At 37.4% G+C, this 20,335-nt stretch overlaps 2 protein-coding genes and 1 pseudogene across 2 annotated transcripts; all 3 read left to right on the top strand.

Moving 5' to 3' along the window:
* The first annotated feature begins 727 nt into the window (after positions 1-727).
* Positions 728-3,836, top strand: LOC137129194 (extracellular calcium-sensing receptor-like). Its single transcript, XM_067508126.1, has 6 exons — positions 728-816; positions 943-1,228; positions 1,327-1,899; positions 2,270-2,392; positions 2,603-2,726; positions 2,944-3,836. Exons 1-6 carry the CDS (start codon positions 728-730, stop codon positions 3,834-3,836), a joined length of 2,088 nt encoding a protein of 695 aa, XP_067364227.1.
* Positions 3,837-8,621: 4,785 nt separating this feature from the next.
* Positions 8,622-12,143, top strand: LOC137129561 (extracellular calcium-sensing receptor-like; annotated as a pseudogene).
* Positions 12,144-16,066: 3,923 nt separating this feature from the next.
* On the top strand, positions 16,067-19,323 carry LOC137129193 (extracellular calcium-sensing receptor-like). The gene is made up of 5 exons (XM_067508124.1): positions 16,067-16,417; positions 16,518-17,339; positions 17,473-17,694; positions 17,813-17,936; positions 18,425-19,323. The coding sequence occupies exons 1-5, from the start codon at positions 16,067-16,069 to the stop codon at positions 19,321-19,323; spliced, it is 2,418 nt and encodes an 805-aa protein (XP_067364225.1).
* The last annotated feature ends 1,012 nt before the right edge of the window (positions 19,324-20,335 follow it).

Below are 20,335 nucleotides of genomic sequence, written 5' to 3'. Positions count from 1 at the left end.
CAATTCAGACTTTTCAAAAGTAAAAAATATGTTACAAGTACAATATTTTTGGGATACAACTGACTGACTACACATAACTGTGTAAGAGTTTATTGATTGCTAAGCAGTACATATATTTTAATCTCACCTTAATATATTTAGTCTTAAGTGCATCAGTGTTTTCAAAAAGTACAGACAAATTCCTGTGCCAAAATAATCTTTCAATTGTTGTGTGATTTACTTACATGGAATTTACATTCCCAAAGTGCAGTGATGAAAATTCTATATTAATTTAATAAGCTCCTAAGATGGAGCATTTATTTCACCTTTCACATCTTGGTTCAAAATCTTTCCAAAGTGCTCAGTATTTTACTAGTGTGCAGTGTCTAAGTTGGTTGATTAAACGTAAAGTTTCCTTGGGAACTTTGTGTGTTTATGAACATGTTGAATAGAGCACTGCATGTGTAACAGCTAATTTCCCCTGTTGAGCCAGTGTTACTAGTCTAACATTGCTGTGTCCTATGGGAAACACATCAACCTTTTATGTAGAGAGCACATCTACCTACATTCACTATTTGACCAAAGAGCTGCATACATATATCCTTGTATGTTTCAGAAAATGAAGAACAAAAATTCAGAAAGTTACTTTATTCTTTTGTTATTATATTTTGTCTTTCAGAACAGAGTCTGTGGCTGTGAACTGTTTGGCAGGTTTAACATGCCAAGTTTATTTAAACAGGGAGATATCATGATCGGGGGGATTTTCCCAGTGTTCATCAAAGAGATTATCAGCACATCTGTTTTTAAAAGGGAACCACCTGAGATGAAATGTGAAGGGTAAGTTTTAATACCTTTCTATATTTCATACAGTACATGTATTTATCTTACAAACATGCCAGGTTTTGTAGTTGTACAGAAACAGCAAATGTGTAGCAAATTTACATTACCACAACTTTTTATTAGGTTTGACCTACGAGCATTTCGATGGACACAAGTGATGATATTTTCAGTTGAAGAAATCAACAAAGATCCTGCTCTACTGCCAAACATCTCTCTTGGCTACAGGATTCTTAACTCTTGTGCCTCTCCTAGAAGTGCTTTACGTGCTGCACTAGCACTGGCTAGTGGACTAGAAGACATGGGGTCAACATCCCCTTGTCCTCCAGCTATAACTGCTCTCATAGCAGAATCAGGATCATCTCAGTCCATAGCTGTGGCTGGAACTCTAGGACCATTTCAACTGCCAATAGTAAGAGAATACAGTATATAATAAGTGGTATATGCGTTCTGAAAAAATGTGTATTCCCTTGTATGTGGCATTTTAATCTATTTTTGTTCTTTGTTTAGGTAAGTTACTTCTCAACTTGTGCCTGCCTGAGTGACAGAGTGAAATATCCTACCTTTTTTCGGACAATCCCCAGTGACTACTTTCAGGCAAAAGCTTTGGCAGCACTCGTCAAACGTTTTGGCTGGCAGTGGATCGGGGTTATACAGTCAGACAATGATTATGGTCGGAATGGAATCCTGGCATTTACTGAAGAAGTTAAAAAGTTTGGAGTTTGTATTGCATTTGTTGGGAGAGTTCTACGAACATACACTATGGATAAAATACTAAATGTTGTGGAAATGATCAGACAGTCAACCGTCAAAGTCATTCTGGCTTTTGTTCAAGAGGGTGACTTTTATCCTTTGATGATAGAAATGGTGAACCAAAACATAACAGGAATTCAGTGGATTGCAAGCGAGGCCTGGATAACAGCACCTCGACCCTCCACACCAGAAATCTACCAAGCTTTTGGTGGCACTCTGGGATTTGTGATGCAGAAGATGGCTATGCCAAACCTAAATCCCTTTCTTACAAGCATAATTCCTTATAAAGATCCAAGTGCAGCATTTGTGAGAGATTTCTGGGAGATTGTGGTGGGTTGCAGACCTGTGTTTCCTGGGGAGGACACTGGTAACGAGACAACACATAAAATATGCACAGGCAATGAGACATTTTCGAATTCCCAGCATACATTCTTTAATGTAACAGAGCTCAGAGACCCTTATAATGTGTATAAAGCAGTTTATGCCATTGCACATGCCCTACATCAGCTGGTATTCTGCCAACCAGCTGGAAATAAAACATTGAGGCCATGTTTGAATATATCGGAAATTCAGCCAAAACAGGTGAGAATAATGGATAAATTCGAGAACATTGAATTGTCTGCAAATAGAATAATAAAGTGTCTCCTTTTTTGTTAATATGAAGTAATTAGAATATCAAACCAAATGTGTTCTTTTTCAGGTCACCAATCAGTTACAAAGTGTACATTTCAGAAATAAGTTTGGGGAAAATGTGTTCTTTGATGAGAATGGCAACCCGCCTGCTTATTATGACCTGATTAACTGGCAGCTGATTGATGGGCAGGTGCAGCATGTGACACTGGGTCATTTTGCTTCTGATGCTAACGGTGCTTATAGGCTCAGCATTCAGGAGGAAGATATAATTTGGAGGACAGGAAATATTGTAATCACAATTACATAATAATTGCATAATAATCTAATCTCAACAGCATATTCTGGTCACTGTATTATTACGCTTAACAGCCTAAAATATTCTTGACTGCCTTTTTATCAGGTTCCAACCTCAGTGTGCTCTAATTTTTGCCCTCTGGGGACCAGAAAAGCTCAAATTAAAGGAAAAGCTACCTGCTGTTTTGACTGTATCCCATGTGCTGATGGAACAATAGCCAATTTAACAGGTAATGTATGTATAAGAAGCATATTTGGCAAATTAAACCAAACACCTAAAATATTTAAATTACAGTTTTTCCTATATTTCATATTTAAAACACTGTCAGCAGTGTTGCTTTATCATTTTTATCTTCTTTCTCAGACCTTTTGACAGTGTATCATTCAATTTTGTGCCAACTTGATGTCAGATGTACAAAAACGTTTATTTATTCTCATCAGGTTCAGCGGAGTGCACTCCCTGTCCACAGGAATACTGGTCCAATGAGAGAAAAGATGAGTGTATTCCTAAAACTATTGAGTTCCTGACGTATCACGAGCCAATGGGAATAGCTATCACAGTTGTGTCCCTGCTAGGGGCCTCCCTGTCACTGGTCACAGTGATGATTTTTATCCGTTACAGAGAAACTCCTGTGATAAAGGCCAGCAACTCTGAGCTGAGCTGTTTTCTGTTGTTTTCTCTTTTTCTGTGTTTTCTCTGTCCTCTCACTTTCATCGGCAGACCCACAGTGTGGACATGCATGCTACGCCACACAACTTTTGGTGTGACATTTGCACTTTGTATTTCCTGCGTCTTGGGAAAAACAATAGTTGTTGTCACAGCTTTCAAAGCCACATGTCCTGGCAACAACACTGCAACAAAGTTTGGTCCTGCACAGCAAAGGATCATCGTTTGCTCCTGCACTGTGGTTCAGATAGTGATATGTATATTGTGGCTTAAGGTAAACCCACCTTTCCCAGACATGGTTTTCAGATACAGCAATAAAAAGATAGTTTTAGAATGTAACCCAGGCTCTGAGGCCGCTTTCTACATTGTACTGGGTTACATAGGGCTTCTTGCAATAGTATGTTTAGTCCTGGCATTTCTAGCAAGGAAGTTGCCTGATAACTTCAATGAAGCCAAGTTGATCACATTCAGCATGTTGATATTTTGTGCTGTCTGGATCACCTTTATCCCAGCATACATCAGCTCTCCTGGAAAGTTCACTGTAGCTGTGGAAACATTTGCAATTTGGTCTTCAGCATTTGGTTTATTTATTTGCATTTTTTCACCTAAAAGTTACATCACATTGATCAAGCCACAACAAAATACCAAGAGACATGTCATGGGAAAAGTTTAAACAAGTAATATGATTATAGTTTTAAATGGTGATGATACTCTGAATTTCATGCTGTATGGTAGAAGTAACAGTGCATGACAAAAGCAAGATTGTAATATGTTATAATAATACTTTTATAAAAATTATTTTATTATTTTATCCTTTGTTAAATTAAAAATGTACACCTTGTTCCATGCTGTATGCTAAAATTGTGAATGGCAATTTTTATAAAAAATACTTATTTTTCACTAAATGTATAAATACATAGTAATTGTTGATAATAAACACATTTTAAGTTGATAAAATCTTTAAATTGTGTAGCATATATTTTTAATTTTATTACAAAGTATTTTTACTTTATATTTCCAAACTCATTTCCAGAAACAAAACAACAATTTATAATTTGTTGATATTTAAGATTGTACAAAGAAAAGGTTTTCAGTGTTTTCAGAGACCAACAATTGTTTTTCTAAATATGTGTACATTTGAAGCTTGATTCTTGCAACATACACAAAACGTCGTGGACAAAAAACAAATAAAAATTGTAATAAAATATTTAAGTAAGCCAATTTTGGAATATTTGAAAATTAAATTGTTAATTTGTAACATATCATTTACACTTTATTCTGAACACAAGCAATTTCTATTCTAACTAACAGTGATGTATAATATAAAGTATTTAGACAAAGATTTGTATTAAAATGAAATAAGACTTTGTGATAAAATATAAAAAGATGCTATGTTTTATTCAAATGACTTGAGCAATTTGATGTCATGTGAAGATAAGTGAGAATGCAAATGTAAAAAGGGGTTGCACCTCTTGAAACCTAATAACCAACTTGTTTCTTTTAATAGCACAATCTAGACATAGTATTTCTGCACACTCATATCTTCATCACAGTCAACCCGAAGAAAAGCATAAGGTAAACCCCTACATAATTAGTCAGTAGGACTCTTATATGGGCAGGGCCTTATTTTTTATATGTAGCTCCACAGATCTCAGATCAAATGAATAATGCTGGAATTTCTAATCCTGGATCAGGTAATCAGGTTGTGTTGGTAGTTTAAACCATTTTGAGTAACATTTATACAAACTTTTGTCTTTATCAGTTTGCCTCTAATGAAGGTACACGTGTATCGAAACATCAATCCAGACCAGTAAAAGCTCAAAATATTGTATATTGGTGTGTTCAAGAATTTTCCTGTTTTGATGTTTGTTTTCCTTGATTTGAGAAGCACCAGAGCCAGCTGTACATTGTCAGATGATGCACAGAAAACACAGTTTTGGTCTACTTGAGAATGAATTAGAAAAGCTGGATTTTATTATCTGGGATTACTGCTGCCCTCATGGTTGCTGACTAGACCATATATATTTCAAAACTAGAAACCATTATTAGCATGTTTCCCACTGGCTACATGCTAATGACAAAAGGAGGAGAGAGAGAGAGAAAAAGGAGATGCTGCAAAAATGCAGAAAGGCAGAGCGGAGTGTCAAGTCAAACTAAAATCCTTACTGGTTGTAAGACTGTAACATTTGGTTCACACAGAAAGAAAGATAGAATGACACAAGAAAATTACTTTCAATGATTTTAATAAGGCTCAACGGTAATAGTAAGGGCTGGAAATACTAGATGCTGCAGAGGTAGGTATTTTGTCTATCAGGACCTCTGGGTACAACATAAATATAGGAAGAATTGTGGGTAATGGCAGAAGCATGATTATTCAGAATTTCAGGCTTACTTGTGAAATTGGTAACTGAAAATACCAATATATGTTGATGAGGAGGTGAGTCTAACAACTAGCAGAAAGTGGTGAGTGGATGGCCAGAGGAAGCAGGTAACGAGAAGGCTGGGTGTAGAGGCTAGGCCACATTTCATGACACTACAGAATCAAATGAAAGAAATCCAGGAAAAAGTTTTGGGCCAAGCAGGTAAGTATTCAGGTAAAGTAAGTAGTCAGGGAGAACAACAACAGGCAGGGAGCAGAACAAGTAGGTAAACTGGCAGGCAGGTGGACAGGCAATACTAGGAGATCTGTCCAAAAAACTTAGCTGGCAGGAGAGAAACAGAAGACAATCTAGGGAGAAAACTTAGTGATAGTGGGGTAAATAAAATCAGATCAAATCAGACAGATTAGCTGAAGAGTAGGACCAGTTACATTGTTTTTTGTGGATTTAGAGAAACCATATGAGAAAGTGCATAGAGAGAGGAGTTGTAGTACCGCACAAAGAAGTCGGGTGTAGTGAAGAAGGATGTAAAAATTGTACAGGACATGTATAAGAGCAGTATGACAGTATGGTAGGAATGGCAGACTGTTTCAAGGTGGAGGTGGGATTGCATCAAGGACTGGCTCTCAGCCCCTTCCTGTTTGCAAAGTCAGTGGACAAGTTGACAGACGAGGTCAGACAGGAGTCTCCATAGAGTAAGATGTTTGCAGATTACATCGTGATCTGTAGTGAAAGTAGGGGTCAAGGTCAGACAACCCTTGAGAAATGGAGGTGTGTTATAGTATCAGAGTAATATTGGGTAAAATCTAGGGATTTGCACAGTAATAGTGAGGGTAATACTTTTACCAATACTATTACCAAGATAATAGAGGGTGATTTTCTGTAGTAATGAGGTAACAGGCGTAACATTTAATAATGCAAATATAAAGTATTACTATTACTTTTTTTATTAGGTATTACTTTGGTAATTACTAAAGTAATACCTATATTATCTTTGTGACATGGGGCTAGCCCGTGCCCAGTAAAGAGTAGGGTGCAGATTTGCCATACGCCAGTACCTCCAACTGTATTACTTTGTTCCACCAAGCTGGCAAAATAGTTGTTGTTGGTGTGTAGTTGTTTTACAGACAATGTGTAACATTAGCTTTTGTAGCTAAATTATGTTAGCGAAGGGCGTAAAGATTTTAGCACGCTAAGCTTCTTAACATGAAATCCCTTTTAGAACGTTTACATATTGACATAAGTTAAAGAGATGACCGTATAACTTTGACACATTTTCTAAAAAACTGTTGTCTGTGTGATTGTTGATGTGCTACAATCCATTCACCAACACATCACAGGTCTAGACTGTCAAAAGGAAGAGGGAGGTTCCATGCTCTTTATGGTAGGTGTAATTAAAGTATACTGGGGTGAAATAGAGGTTATTTTTATGATTTTTCTGACAAAGTCTTTAAAGTAAGCTAAATAACATCCACTGTTGACTTTCCTGTGTAATTAAAAAATTAGAATCATATATATATATATATATATATATATATATATATATATATATATTTGCTACATAAAAACAGTAGTAGATATCCTTCATTGATTATTAATTAATTGTGGTTTGTCTTTGCAGCAGGGGCTTTTCGTATGTAATGCGTGTCGAACCACCTCGAGCTTGTTTGTTGCAGTGCACATGCAGATCTGCTGCTTGTTGCCCAATAGCAATGGACCAAGCTCACTTTTTCATTTCTGTTGAGTTTCAGTTTTAGTTATTTGGTTTTGACCAGATATAGGTTTATTTTGTTATTTTTTTTTTTTTTTTTACTTTTGTATATAGTTTTTCACACATAAGGCAAAACCAGTTTGAACTGTGTTTTGCTGCTCCACTGTAAATAAAAATAACACTGGTTGACAAATATTCCTGCCTCCCTGCATGTGTGTCCTCCACCACTTGGCCAACCATTACACTATGACATAATTATACACTATGCAGTAATTACCTGTAAACACACCTGGTAGTTTCTTTGTCATAACCATGAATGCTAGCTGTAAAATGCACCACTCCCTGTTTCTACCTACTTTCATTTATAGTAGTAAAAATTTATGACATGACAACTCAGAAGTTAAGCTACGATTGCTGCAGAGGTCACAAACCCCACCCATCACCATGTCAGCGGATAATTGTCTTCAATTGACTGGCAGAAGAGATGAGACATGCTACAGGAGGAAAGAAGCCAACCAACACTGGAATGTAAAGCTAAATCAACTAATTTTACAACATTGGAAACTGATCTGATGCTATAATTGATGGTTCTAACAGAAATTGATAAAAAGATGTCTTTACCTATAGGAAGCTATCGTGTTATCTATTTTTACACATAAGTGCATATACATTAGTTTCTGCTGGTGAGCGTTGGCCAGCTGTAAAGCAGCTCCCCCATCGGTGTGTGAGTGTGTGTGATTGTGAGTGCGAATGGGTGAATGAGAAGCAGTGTAAAGCACTTTGATTGCCAATAGGTAGAAAAGCACTATATAAGTGCAGTGCAGACCATTTATTATCTAGATATGTAAAATGCTTTCATATTCTTCTGATCTGTATATTTCTTAATTATAAAGTTAATGCAGATTCAAAACTTTATTTCCTATTTTTTTATATTTGATTTGTGTATCCAGTTAAGACCATGTATCATTGGGTTAACTAAATTTTAACATTTCCTAGGGGATTTTGTATGTCTGTGTGTGTTTGTGTGTGTGTGTGTGTGTGAGAGAGAGAGAGAGAGACAGAGAGAGAGAGAGCGTTTCATGCGTTTTACTTACAAATTGCAACCATCCTCTCATGTTGTAACTGCTTTATCAGTCTTACTGTGTCCTGTGGGAAATACATCAGCTTTTATAAAGTGAGCATGTCTGTCTACACCCTGACAAAGTTGTTATTAGAGCTGTGTCTTCTTCTCATTTCGAAAATGCAGAGCGAACATTCAGAGACCTCTATTATTCTCCACTTTTTATTTGGTCTCTACCTGAACACAGTTTGTGGCTGTGAAGTGTTTGCCAGGTTTAAAATGCCAAGTTTGTTCCAACAGGGGGACATAATGATCGGTGGGATTTTTCCAGTTTTCATCAAAGAGATAGAGAACACTTCTACGTTTGAGAAGGAGCCTCCCGAAGTGAAATGTGCAGAGTAAGTGTTAGTAGCTGACTTTTCCATAGTCTATATATGTTCCTCTGGTCCTATCTGGTCTTATCACAGTATGGACATGTTCAGCAGCAGCTCTGTTTATTTATAATCTATTGTAATCACAAAAACTTGTTTTAGATTTGATTGGCGAGCTTTTCGTTGGACCCAAGTGATGATATTTTCAATTGAAGAAATCAACAAAGATCCTGCTCTCCTGCCAAACATCTCTCTTGGCTACAGGATCTTTGACTCTTGTGCATCTTCTACAAATACTTTACGTGCTGCACTAACACTGGCTAGTGGGCTAGAAGAAATAGGCTTGAGTTCCCCTTGTCCTCCAGCTGTAACTGCCATTATAGCAGAGGCAGAATCATCTCAGACCATAGCTGTGGCAGGAACACTAGGACCATTTCATCTACCAATAGTAAGAGATTACTTGAGATATTTTAGGGTTTTCACATTCTCTGCTTTCTGGTTCTTAGTTTGTGGCATTTCTCAGCCTTTTTTGGTTTTTGGTTTTGTAGGTAAGTTACTTCTCAACATGTTCCTGCCTGAGTGACAGAGTGAAATATCCTACTTTTTTTCGAAAAGCCCCCAGTGACTATTTCCAGGCAAAAGCTTTGGCAGTACTCGTCAAACATTTTGGCTGGCAGTGGATCGGGGTTATACAGTCAGATAATGATTATGGTCGGAATGGAATCCTGGCATTTACTGAAGAAGTTAAAAAGTTTGGGGTTTGTATTGCATTTGTTGGGAAAATTCTACGAACATACACTATGGATAAAATACTGGATGTTGTGGAAATGATCAAGCAGTCATCCGTTAAAGTCATTCTGGCTTATATTCCTGAGGGTGACTTTTATCCTTTGATAACAGAGATAGTAAAACAAAATATAACAGGAATCCAGTGGATTGCAAGTGAGGCCTTGATAACAACACCTCGACCTTACTCACCAGAAATCTACCAAGCCTTTGATGGAACAATAGGAATTGTGGTGAAGAAGATGGTTATGCCAAGTCTAAATCCGTTTCTCATGAGTATTAGTCCTTATAAAGATCCAAGTGCAGCATTTGTGAGAGATTACTGGGAGATTGTGGTGGGTTGCAGACCTGTGTTTCCTGGGGAGGACACTGGGACTGAAGCAACACAAAAAATATGCACAGGCAATGAGACAATAAATTCCCAGCACATGTTCTTTGAGGTGAACGAGCTTCGAGTGGTCTATAATGTGTATAATGCAGTTTATGCCATTTCACATGCCCTGCATCAACTCGTATTCTGCCAACCAGCTGGAGAAAAAATAGTGGGGCCTTGTTTGAATATATCAGAAATTCAGCCCAAACAGGTGAGAAAGAGTGCTAATAACATCCACAATATCTCAAATGTCTGCGAATAAGCTAAACAAGTATATCTGTATTTACATTATTTATATATAAATAAAGACCAATATCTAACATGAAATATGTTACTCTCTCAGGTCGCTGATCACTTACAAAGAGTACATTTCAGAAATCAGTTTGGGGATAATATTTTCTTTGATGAGAACGGCAACCCTCCAGCATATTATGAAATTATAAACTGGCAGCTGAGTAATAAGCAAATGCAACATGTGACACTGGGTCAATTTGCATCTTTAGGTAATGGTCCCTATGAGCTCAACATAAAGGAGGAGGAGATTGTGTGGAGCACAGGAAAAACGGTGATCATTATACAATGTCTTCTGGATGCACCATTATAACTAATTTGAATATTCTCATCTTGCCCATCAAATTTAAAAACATTCTGCACTGATTTTATTATTCAGGTTCCAACATCATTGTGCTCTAATGTTTGCCCACCGGGGACCAGAAAAGCTCAAATTAAAAGAAAACCCACCTGCTGTTTTGACTGTGTCCCATGTGCTGATGGAACAATAACAATAAAGAGCCAATTTAACAGGTAACATGAAGGTACATAAAGCAGAGGTACTTGACCCACGTTTTTTTTTTAAATTATTGTAAATGTTTTGCCATAGTTTACCATAATTTTCTTTAAAATAAATTGTTAGTGGAATATTTCTACCTTTGTATTTTAAGTAAAATGTATTTAATCTGTTTACTACATTTGACTGAAAGATTTGAACATCATAAGAATGTTTAGCTGCAGACCCCCAGTATTAATGTTGTGACCAGTGTAAGCATAATTTCAGGATGAGCTATTTTCCATAAATTCACCTTTTTAAAATCATGGCATTTTTTGACAAAAGTGATTATTTTGTGTAAATCAGCTTTTATTCTATATTTGCTTGAGCTTTTTCCCTGTTTTTAAACTATGACTTAACGATTTAAACGAGCAGGACAATATGTATGAGTTAGAATATTTGTATTAGTTCATCATCATCTGTTCTCAACTGTGATAAAGCCCAGTAAATGTGAGCTGAGTTGTTTTCTGTTGGTTTCTCTTTTTCGTTATTTTTGTATATGTAAGTCTAATTTCATACTGGGATAAGCTGATTTCCATATGTATGATTTATACTATTTGTATCTCTTCTCATCAGGTGCAGTGGAGTGCACTCCCTGTCCACAGCAATACTGGTCTAATGAGAGGAAAGATGAATGCATTCTTAAAACTATTGAGTTCCTAACATATCACGAGCCAATGGGAATAGCTATCACAGTTGTGTCCCTGCTAGGAGCCTCCCTGTCACTGGTCACAGTGATGATTTTTATCCGTTACAGAGAAACTCCTGTGATAAAGGCCAGCAACTCTGAGCTGAGCTGTTTTCTGTTGTTTTCTCTCTTGCTGTGTTTTCTCTGTCCTCTCACTTTCATCGGCAGACCCACAGTGTGGACATGCATGCTACGCCACACAACGTTTGGTGTGACATTTGCACTTTGTATTTCCTGCGTCTTGGGAAAAACAATAGTTGTTGTCACAGCTTTCAAAGCCACATGTCCTGGCAACAACACTGCAACAAAGTTTGGTCCTGCACAGCAAAGGATCATCGTTTGCTCCTGCACTGTGCTTCAGATAGTGATATGTATATTGTGGCTTAAGGTAAACCCACCTTTCCCAGACATGGTTTTCAGATACAGCAATAAGAAGATAGTTTTAGAATGTAACCCAGGCTCTGAGGCTGCTTTCTACATTGTACTGGGTTACATAGGGCTTCTTGCAATAACATGTTTAGTTCTGGCATTTCTAGCAAGAAAGTTGCCTGATAACTTCAATGAAGCCAAATTTATCACCTTCAGCATGTTGATATTTTGTGCTGTCTGGATCACTTTTATCCCAGCATACATCAGCTCTCCTGGAAAGTTCACTGTAGCTGTGGAAACATTTGCAATTTTGTCTTCAGCATTTGGTTTATTTATGTGCATTTTTGCAGCTAAATGCTACATTATATTGATCAAGCCAGAGCAAAACACCAAAAGACATGTCATGGGAAAAATTTGAGCATAATTTATTTTTTTTTAGTTCAAAAGATGATTTTACCCACTTATTCCTGTATGATGTTCTTTTTTAGTAGTAGTATACGAGAAAGAAATTTGATGATTGAATGGAATTTGCTAGTCCTAAATATGCTAATGATAACTATTACTACTACTACTACTACTATTACTACTAATGACAGTAATAATAATACCTTTTATTAGATAGCTGTGGCTTTTCTGTGTGGGGTTTGCATGTTCTTCCTACATTTGCATGGGTTTCCTCATGGTTCTGGTTCCCTCCCACATTCCAACGACATGCATGTTAGGTTAATTGGTGAATCTAAAAATTTCCCATAGATGTAATTTTGAGTTGGTGTCTGTCTGTGTATGTCTCTCTGAGACCCTGCTGTAGACTGACGACCTGTCTAGAATGTACCCCACCTCTTGCCCGATGACAGCTGGAATAGGCTCCAGCCGCCCTTCAACCTAAATAGGATAACCTGTGACAGATAATGGATGGATGGATGGATAGATACTTTATTGATCCCAAGGGAAAGTTAGGGCATCCTGTAGATTACCCAGCTTAATATGATCGATAGAAAAAATAAAATATGATTAAAAAACATATAAAATATGAATAGAACAAAGGAAAATATGAATAAGACAAAGTAAAATGTGAATATAAATAGTAACGAATAGTAACCAATTAACCAAGTTAGCTTAGCATAAAAGTGTACCATGATAAGAGGAATACAGGTCTTGGTTGTGCAGGGGGCAACATAGCTAATTTATCATAGTACTAGAGTCCAGGGTGCAAAAACACAGTCAACAGTGTCCAGCCTTTTGGTACTGAGAGGAGTTAAACTGTGTAATGGCCTGGGGGACAAAGACCTCTTCAGTCTATCCATGGAACACGACTGGGACAGCAGTTTGTCACCTAAAACACTTTTCGGCCTGGTGATGGTGCAGTGCAGAGGGTCATTAGCCATGATGGCCAAGAGTATATTGAGGGTCTTTTTTCAGCAACTGATGTAAGAGGCTGTCACAATCCTGTTGCCTGAGTTCAGTTTGCTTTACTTCCTTTTCCAAGCTTTTATTTTGTAGCCCCTCAGTCTACACCGTGTCTTTCAGTTCTCTCTGCTACCTGTCATCAGCCCTGATTATTTTCACCTGTGTCCCTGTCTACTTAACCCTTCTTCCCTGCTAGTTCGTCTTTGTTGTTAACAGTGTGTTGCATACCTCCAGAAAGGCCCCAGATCTTTTCCCTGTTTGGATTCCTGTTTCTCTGTTATGCTTGTTCCCTGTATTTATACTTGTCTGTTTGGTCTGAGGCTTGGTTATTTGTTTGTGACTGTTTATCTGCCTCTATTTTACACTCAGTTTAATTATGAGTTTATCCTTATTTATTTATTATTTATTTATTCCCTTTCTCTCTTGGTTTAGTGTATTTGTATGTATGTAGGTATCTGTGCATGTTTCCTTCTTACTCCAGCTCAGTTGCGGTTTAGTTTTAGTTCTCCTCACTCTTCCATTTAAGTTCATATCCTGATTCTTAGTTTTGGTTTAGTTCTCACCTTTTACTTTCTGTGTTTTCCTGTCCTCCAAGTGGAGTGATTTTCTTGTTTTCTTGTTTTCTCTCCCAACTCCCCACAATAAAGCCCCTTTAGTTTGAAACCACCTCTTGCAGTCTCCTTGCTTAGGTCCTCAAAATGTAATACCCTAATATGTGACAGAGGCTACAGTTCTGTTCCGAGCACCAGAAGCTGTCCTCACCAGCCTTCCCAGCCCTTCTGCGTCCCTCTTCATAATTGTGCCTCCCTAGCACACTAAAACTCAAAGAGAACAGTGGCTACTACAGACCGGTAGAACCTCAGGAGAAGTTTTGGATCTTGAAGGACCCTCCTCCCCTTTCCTGTTGGGGGTGTCAATGTTTACTGTCCATTTAAGTTTGTCATCCAACTGGTGTCCAAGGTACTTGAAGCTTCCACCTGAGTTTGAATCTGATAAGGAATCACAGTGTATCCCCTTGTAGGGGAGTGTTGATAATTTACATGTAAAGTCAGAAGTTCTATGTACATGTGCATGTCACAGGAGAACAGTGTTTGTTCTGAGTGGCTGTTGCTCAGTTGGTAAGAAGTCGTCCATGGACCACAGGATCAGTGGTTTGATCTCCGCTCCCGGCCACATGTCGAAGTGTCCTTGAGCAAGATTCTGAACCCCAAGTTGCTCCCGGTGGGTCAGGTGAGCACCTCGCATGGCAGCCACCACCATTGTGTATGTGTGTTTGCTGCAGATTACAGTCATTTATTACAGTCAATTGTACATGTATTTGTCTTGTAATTTTACCTGGTTAGAAGCAGTTTGGATTTGCATCACTATAATCTGACCTTCAAAACTTTGGCCTGAGAAAATTTTATTACATCCACCATATTACAACAGCCATATCCAAAACTTCAAGTGAGGAGATCCTGTCTTGGGATATGGTTAATCTAAGATAACCTTAAAAAGAGCTTCAGAGAGGAAAAGCTTCTCTCACTAAAAGCCACTGTCAGTGACAGGATGAACAGAGGTCTTTGAGCAATGCTCAAAATGAGGTACGTTGGTAGAACATTTTTCTCGTAATAATTCAGCATCTATTATGGTGCTAGGATGTGTGTGGGGAAAGTCACTTTTTATTACAAGTTTTAGAGCTGCGACATTAGTATCTTCCAGGTGTTGCTCTACTCTTATCCAGTTTTCCTACTCCACTAAATACCGTGTATTATGTCAAGAGAAAGAAGAAATCCATAAAGCTCAAAGAAGGTTCTCACAAGAGTAAACCTCTTCTTTATTGTGAGCAGAATGTTGTTTAAAAGGGCCAAGAAAAACTTTGTCTCGAATGTCTCCTCTTATGTTGACTCGGTTTGCTCTCTCCCTTCATAGTCCAACTGTCTTGCTCTGGCCAGAAACTGGCCAGTCTTACTCTTTGGGCGTAATTAAAAAAGCCAAAATGTTTTTTTTTTTAAAATGTCAGTTTTGACAGTTCTTAGGACAATAAAGAAACCACCACGAGTGTTTTTGGTTTTAGATTGTATTTCTTGGTGTTTAGTTTCCACATTATTACCCCTGTGATTTTGGCCTTCTCTGATCTAAATATATCCATTGCTTATACTAAGCTATTATACACTTTTTGCTTGTCAATGCTTTGAAATTACTTTCATTTTTATTCCCAACATATCCCTATTACCTAGCTATTACAAAATATTATCTTATTATTATCAAGATATTACCTTGGTATTACCCTAATCTTACAAAGCTGTAAAATGCTACCGAATGTTCTTCTGAGCAGTATATTTATTTGTTATTAAGTTAATCCATATTCACTATACTTGCATGAATCTTTATTGTACTCAATAATATATGTGTGTACACAGTTAACACCACTAGATTTAACATTTCCTAGGGGCTTTTGTGTGTGTGTGTCTCCATTCAAAAATATATTGTAGAATACTTACATATTACATTGCATATTGCAATCAGCTTTGCCTCTTGTGCCTATTGTATCATTCTAATGTTTTGATGTGTCCTGTGGGAAATAAATGAACTGTTTATGAAGTGAGCATATCTGCCTACCTCCAATAGAGTTGTTATAGGAGTTGTGTCTTCATCTCTCTTAGACAATGCAAAGCAAATGTTCAGAGAGCTCCATTTTGCTCCTATCCTTATCTGTGCTCTACCTGAACACAGTTTGTGGCTGTGAAGTGTTTCACAGGTTTAAAATGCCAAGTTTGTTCCAACAGGGGGACATAATGATCGGTGGGATTTTTCCAGTTTTCTTCAAAGAGATAATAAACACCTCCCTGTATGAGAAGGAGCCTCCTGATGTGAAATGTGAAGAGTAAGTATAAGTATACGAATTTCCATAATTCATGCTCCTCTAATTCTATCTTAGAAAGCTGCTATAGTATGGGCATGTACAGTAGCAGCTCTGATATTTTACAACTTATCACCAAAACCAAAACTTTTAATAGATTGGATCTTCGAGCTTTTCGATGGACCCAAGTGATGATATTTTTCATTGAAGAAATCAACAAAGACCCTGTTCTCCTGCCAAACATCTCTCTTGGCTACAGGATCCTTAACTCTTGTGCATCTCCCACTAATGCTTTACGTGCTGCACTAACGCTGGCTAGTGGACTAAAAGACATTGGGTCAACATCCCCTTGTCCTTCAGCTATATCTGCTCTCATAGCGGAATCAGAATCATCTCAGACCATAGCTGTGGCCGGAACTCTAGGACCATTTCAACTGCCAATAGTAAGAGATTAAATATGGTGTCTGTGTTCTCTAAAACTCTTTTGTACTACTTTTGTAGTGCATTTGTGACATTTTCAGTCTATTGTTGTTGTTCATTTAGGTAAGTTACTTCTCAACATGTGCCTGCTTGAGTGACAGAGTGAAATATCCTACTTTTTTTCGAACAGCCCCCAGTGACTATTTTCAGGCAAAAGCTTTGGCAGCACTGGTCAAACGTTTTGGCTGGCAGTGGATCGGGGTTATACAGTCAGATAATGTTTATGGTCGGAATGGAATCCTGGCATTTACTGAAGAAGTTAAAAAGTTTGGGGTTTGTATTGCATTTGTCGGAAAAGTTCTACGAACATACACTATGGATAAAATACTGGATGTTGTGGAAATGATCAAGCAGTCATCCGTTAAAGTCATTCTGGCTTATATTCCTGAGGGTGACATTTATCCTTTGATGACAGAGATAGTGAAACAAAATATAACAGGAATCCAGTGGATTGCAAGTGAAGCCTGGATAACGACACCTCGTCTTTCTTCACCCGAAATCTACAAAGCTTTTAGTGGAACCATAGGAATTGTGGTGAAGAAGATGGTTATGCCAAGTCTAAAGCCATTTCTTATGAGCATTAGTCCTTATAAAGATCCAAGTGCAGCATTTGTGAGAGATTACTGGGAGATTGTGGTGGGTTGCAGACCTGTGTTTCCTGGGGAGGACACTGGGACTGAGGTAACACATAAAATATGCACAGGCAATGAGAGAATAAATTCCCAGCATGTATTCTTTGGTGTGAACGAGCTCCGAGTGGTCTATAATGTGTATAATGCAGTTTATGCCATTGCACATGCCCTTCATCAACTCGTTTTCTGCCAACCAGTTGGAGAACAAACAGTGAGGCCTTGTTTGAATATATCAGAAATTCAGCCCAAAAAGGTGAGAAAGAGTGCTAATAACATCCACAATATCTGAAATTGTCTGCGAATAAGCTAAACAAGTATATCTGTATTTACATTATTTATAAATAAATAAAGACCAATATCTAACATGAAATATGTTACTCTCTCAGGTCACTGATCACTTACAAAGAGTACATTTCAGAAATCAGTTTGGGGATAATATTTTCTTTGATGAGAACGGCAACCCTCCAGCTTATTATGAAATTGTTAACTGCCAGCTGATAAACGAAAAGATGCAGCGCGTGACACTGGGTCATTTTGCCTCTGTAACTAACGGTGCCTATGTGCTCGACATCAAGGATGAGGAGATTGTGTGGAGCACAGGAAAAATGGTGATGTTATTTTCTTACATAATGAGAAAATAATTACATTTCATCTGGATGCACCATCAATTAAATAGAATCCCATTTTTTAAATTTACTAAGATTATTCACTGATTTAAATTTTTAGGTTCCAACATCTTTGTGCTCTAATGTTTGCCCACCGGGGACCAGAAAAGCTCAAATTAAAGGAAAACCCACCTGCTGTTTTGACTGTATCCCATGTGCTGATGGAACAATAGCCAATTTAACAGGTATAGTAACATAAAATATATGTATAAAAAAAGCACCTATGGCAGACATATACAGTGAGCCCTAACAATAATACCACCTGTATTAAATATAAAAATACAGTATGATTTTTATAAAAATATTATTATCTAATAAATGTCCAAATATGGATTAACCACCACTTTATCTCTAACGCATAAAGTAAATCAAATTTACCAATATTGATCTTTGACACTTTTCTTTCTTATTTACTGTACATGTTTTGCCATAATTACCATGTCAGGATTGTTTAAAATACATTGTTTCCTTAGTTGAGAGCTTTTTTAGGCTAATACATGCACTTTTGCTTAAGAATTAAGTTTGTGCACTTCTATACCACACCTACATGCAGTGTTTGCTATTTTACTATGTAATTGCAGACAATTTAGAGACACATTATCAGTTATTAAGACCACCATCAGGTTAATGTGGATAATGTAAGATTTATACTATTTGTATCTGTTCTCATCAGGTGCAGCGGAGTGCACTCCCTGTCCACAGGAATACTGGTCCAATGAGAGGAAAGATGAGTGTATTCCTAAAACTATTGAGTTCCTGACATTTCAAGAGCCAATGGGAATAGCCATCACAGTTGTGTCCCTGCTAGGAGCCTCCCTGTCACTGGCCATAGTGATGGTTTTTATCCGTTACAGAGAAACTCCTGTGATAAAGGCCAGCAACTCTGAGCTGAGCTGTTTTCTGTTGTTTTCTCTCTTGCTGTGTTTTCTCTGTCCTCTCACTTTCATCGGCAGACCCACAGTGTGGACATGCATGCTACGCCACACAACGTTTGGTGTGACATTTGCACTTTGTATTTCCTGCGTCTTGGGGAAAACAATAGTTGTTGTCACAGCTTTCAAAGCCACATGTCCTGGCAACAACACTGCAACAAAGTTTGGTCCTGCACAGCAAAGGATCATAGTTTGCTCCTGCACTGTGCTTCAGATAGTGATATGTATATTGTGGCTTAAGGTAAACCCACCTTTCCCAGACATGGTTTTCAGATACAGCAATAAGAGGATAGTTTTAGAATGTAACCCAGGCTCTGAGGCCGCTTTCTACATTGTACTGGGTTACATAGGGCTTCTTGCAATAATATGTTTAGTCCTGGCATTTCTAGCAAGAAAGTTGCCTGATAACTTCAATGAAGGCAAATTTATCACATTCAGCATGTTGATATTTTGTGCTGTCTGGATCACCTTTATCCCAGCATACATCAGCTCTCCTGGAAAGTTCACTGTAGCTGTGGAAACATTTGCAATTTTATCCTCAGCATTTGGTTTATTTATTTCAATTTTTGCACCTAAATGCTACATTATATTCATCAAGCCAGAGCAAAATACCAAGAGACATATCATGGGAAAAATTTGAACAAAAAAAATGCAATTTCCTAATCTTAAAAGAGGCTGGTTCTCTCACTTTTTTATACTGTTCTTTATGAGTAAGTAGTATTTGAGTCAGAGATTTAAAGATTGAATTGGAAAATTTTTTTCTCTGTATATATGCTTTTAATAAATTTTAGTTATAATAGAGATTGTAAGATAACGTGGTGGACATAACATTTTCAATGGATTGTGAGAGGCCCTGAGAGGTCAAGGTACTGCAGAATACACATGAGAAAACACATCTAAATAGACAAAACACAGGCAAATAAACAATAAACTTCAACAATTTGAAGACACAACGGCAGCATTAAGATGTGAGCTGCCGAAAAGGCACAACACAACCAAATTGAAAAAAAGGGCTGCAAAAAGCCAGAACACAAAGAAAATAGCCCATGGGACTTTTTAAAAATAAATTTACAAATCTAAATGTTCGTCACTTTTTAGTGTCCCCCTAATAGCAAATTTTACTAATTTATCACTGTGCTGTTTCTTCTTCTAGTCTACCAGCTGTAGCATTTAACTACTATTACTACATCAAGAATAATTTTATTAGGGTACTGCGTGCCCAACATGTAGTTTAGTGATGTTTACTTAAAACAATCAAATCATGAAAAATAAATTGTTTAATCTTTTTGCATGTTTTTATGAATGTTGGTTAGTAAACTATCAATGTGATTTGCTGCATATGCTAAATTCCTTTGTTCATCATCTGTTAGTAAACTTACCAAACCAGAGTGAGGTGGGGGAGTATACTTATGGTATAGGTGCCTTTTCCAAGTGACATGGATATTAACAAAGATTTATTGGCTTTAATAATCCTGGACAGTTATTAATGTTGGATGGATGTTTATTAATGATAGCCTAACTAATGAAGTCACTGCTGTATGTGTATGTCATGCAGCTGCATCTCATCATTCAGTGCGTTTACACGGTTCCTGTGATTAGTCCCTGTTTTCCTGAGCTTCACTTCCTATATCCAGGCTTTATTTAGTGGCTCA

Source organism: Channa argus, chromosome 6 (assembly GCF_033026475.1).
Source record: "Channa argus isolate prfri chromosome 6, Channa argus male v1.0, whole genome shotgun sequence".
Taxonomy (NCBI): domain Eukaryota; kingdom Metazoa; phylum Chordata; class Actinopteri; order Anabantiformes; family Channidae; genus Channa; species Channa argus.
Note: the sequence above shows the minus strand (reverse complement) of the source record. Positions and strands in the feature narration are given on the sequence as shown.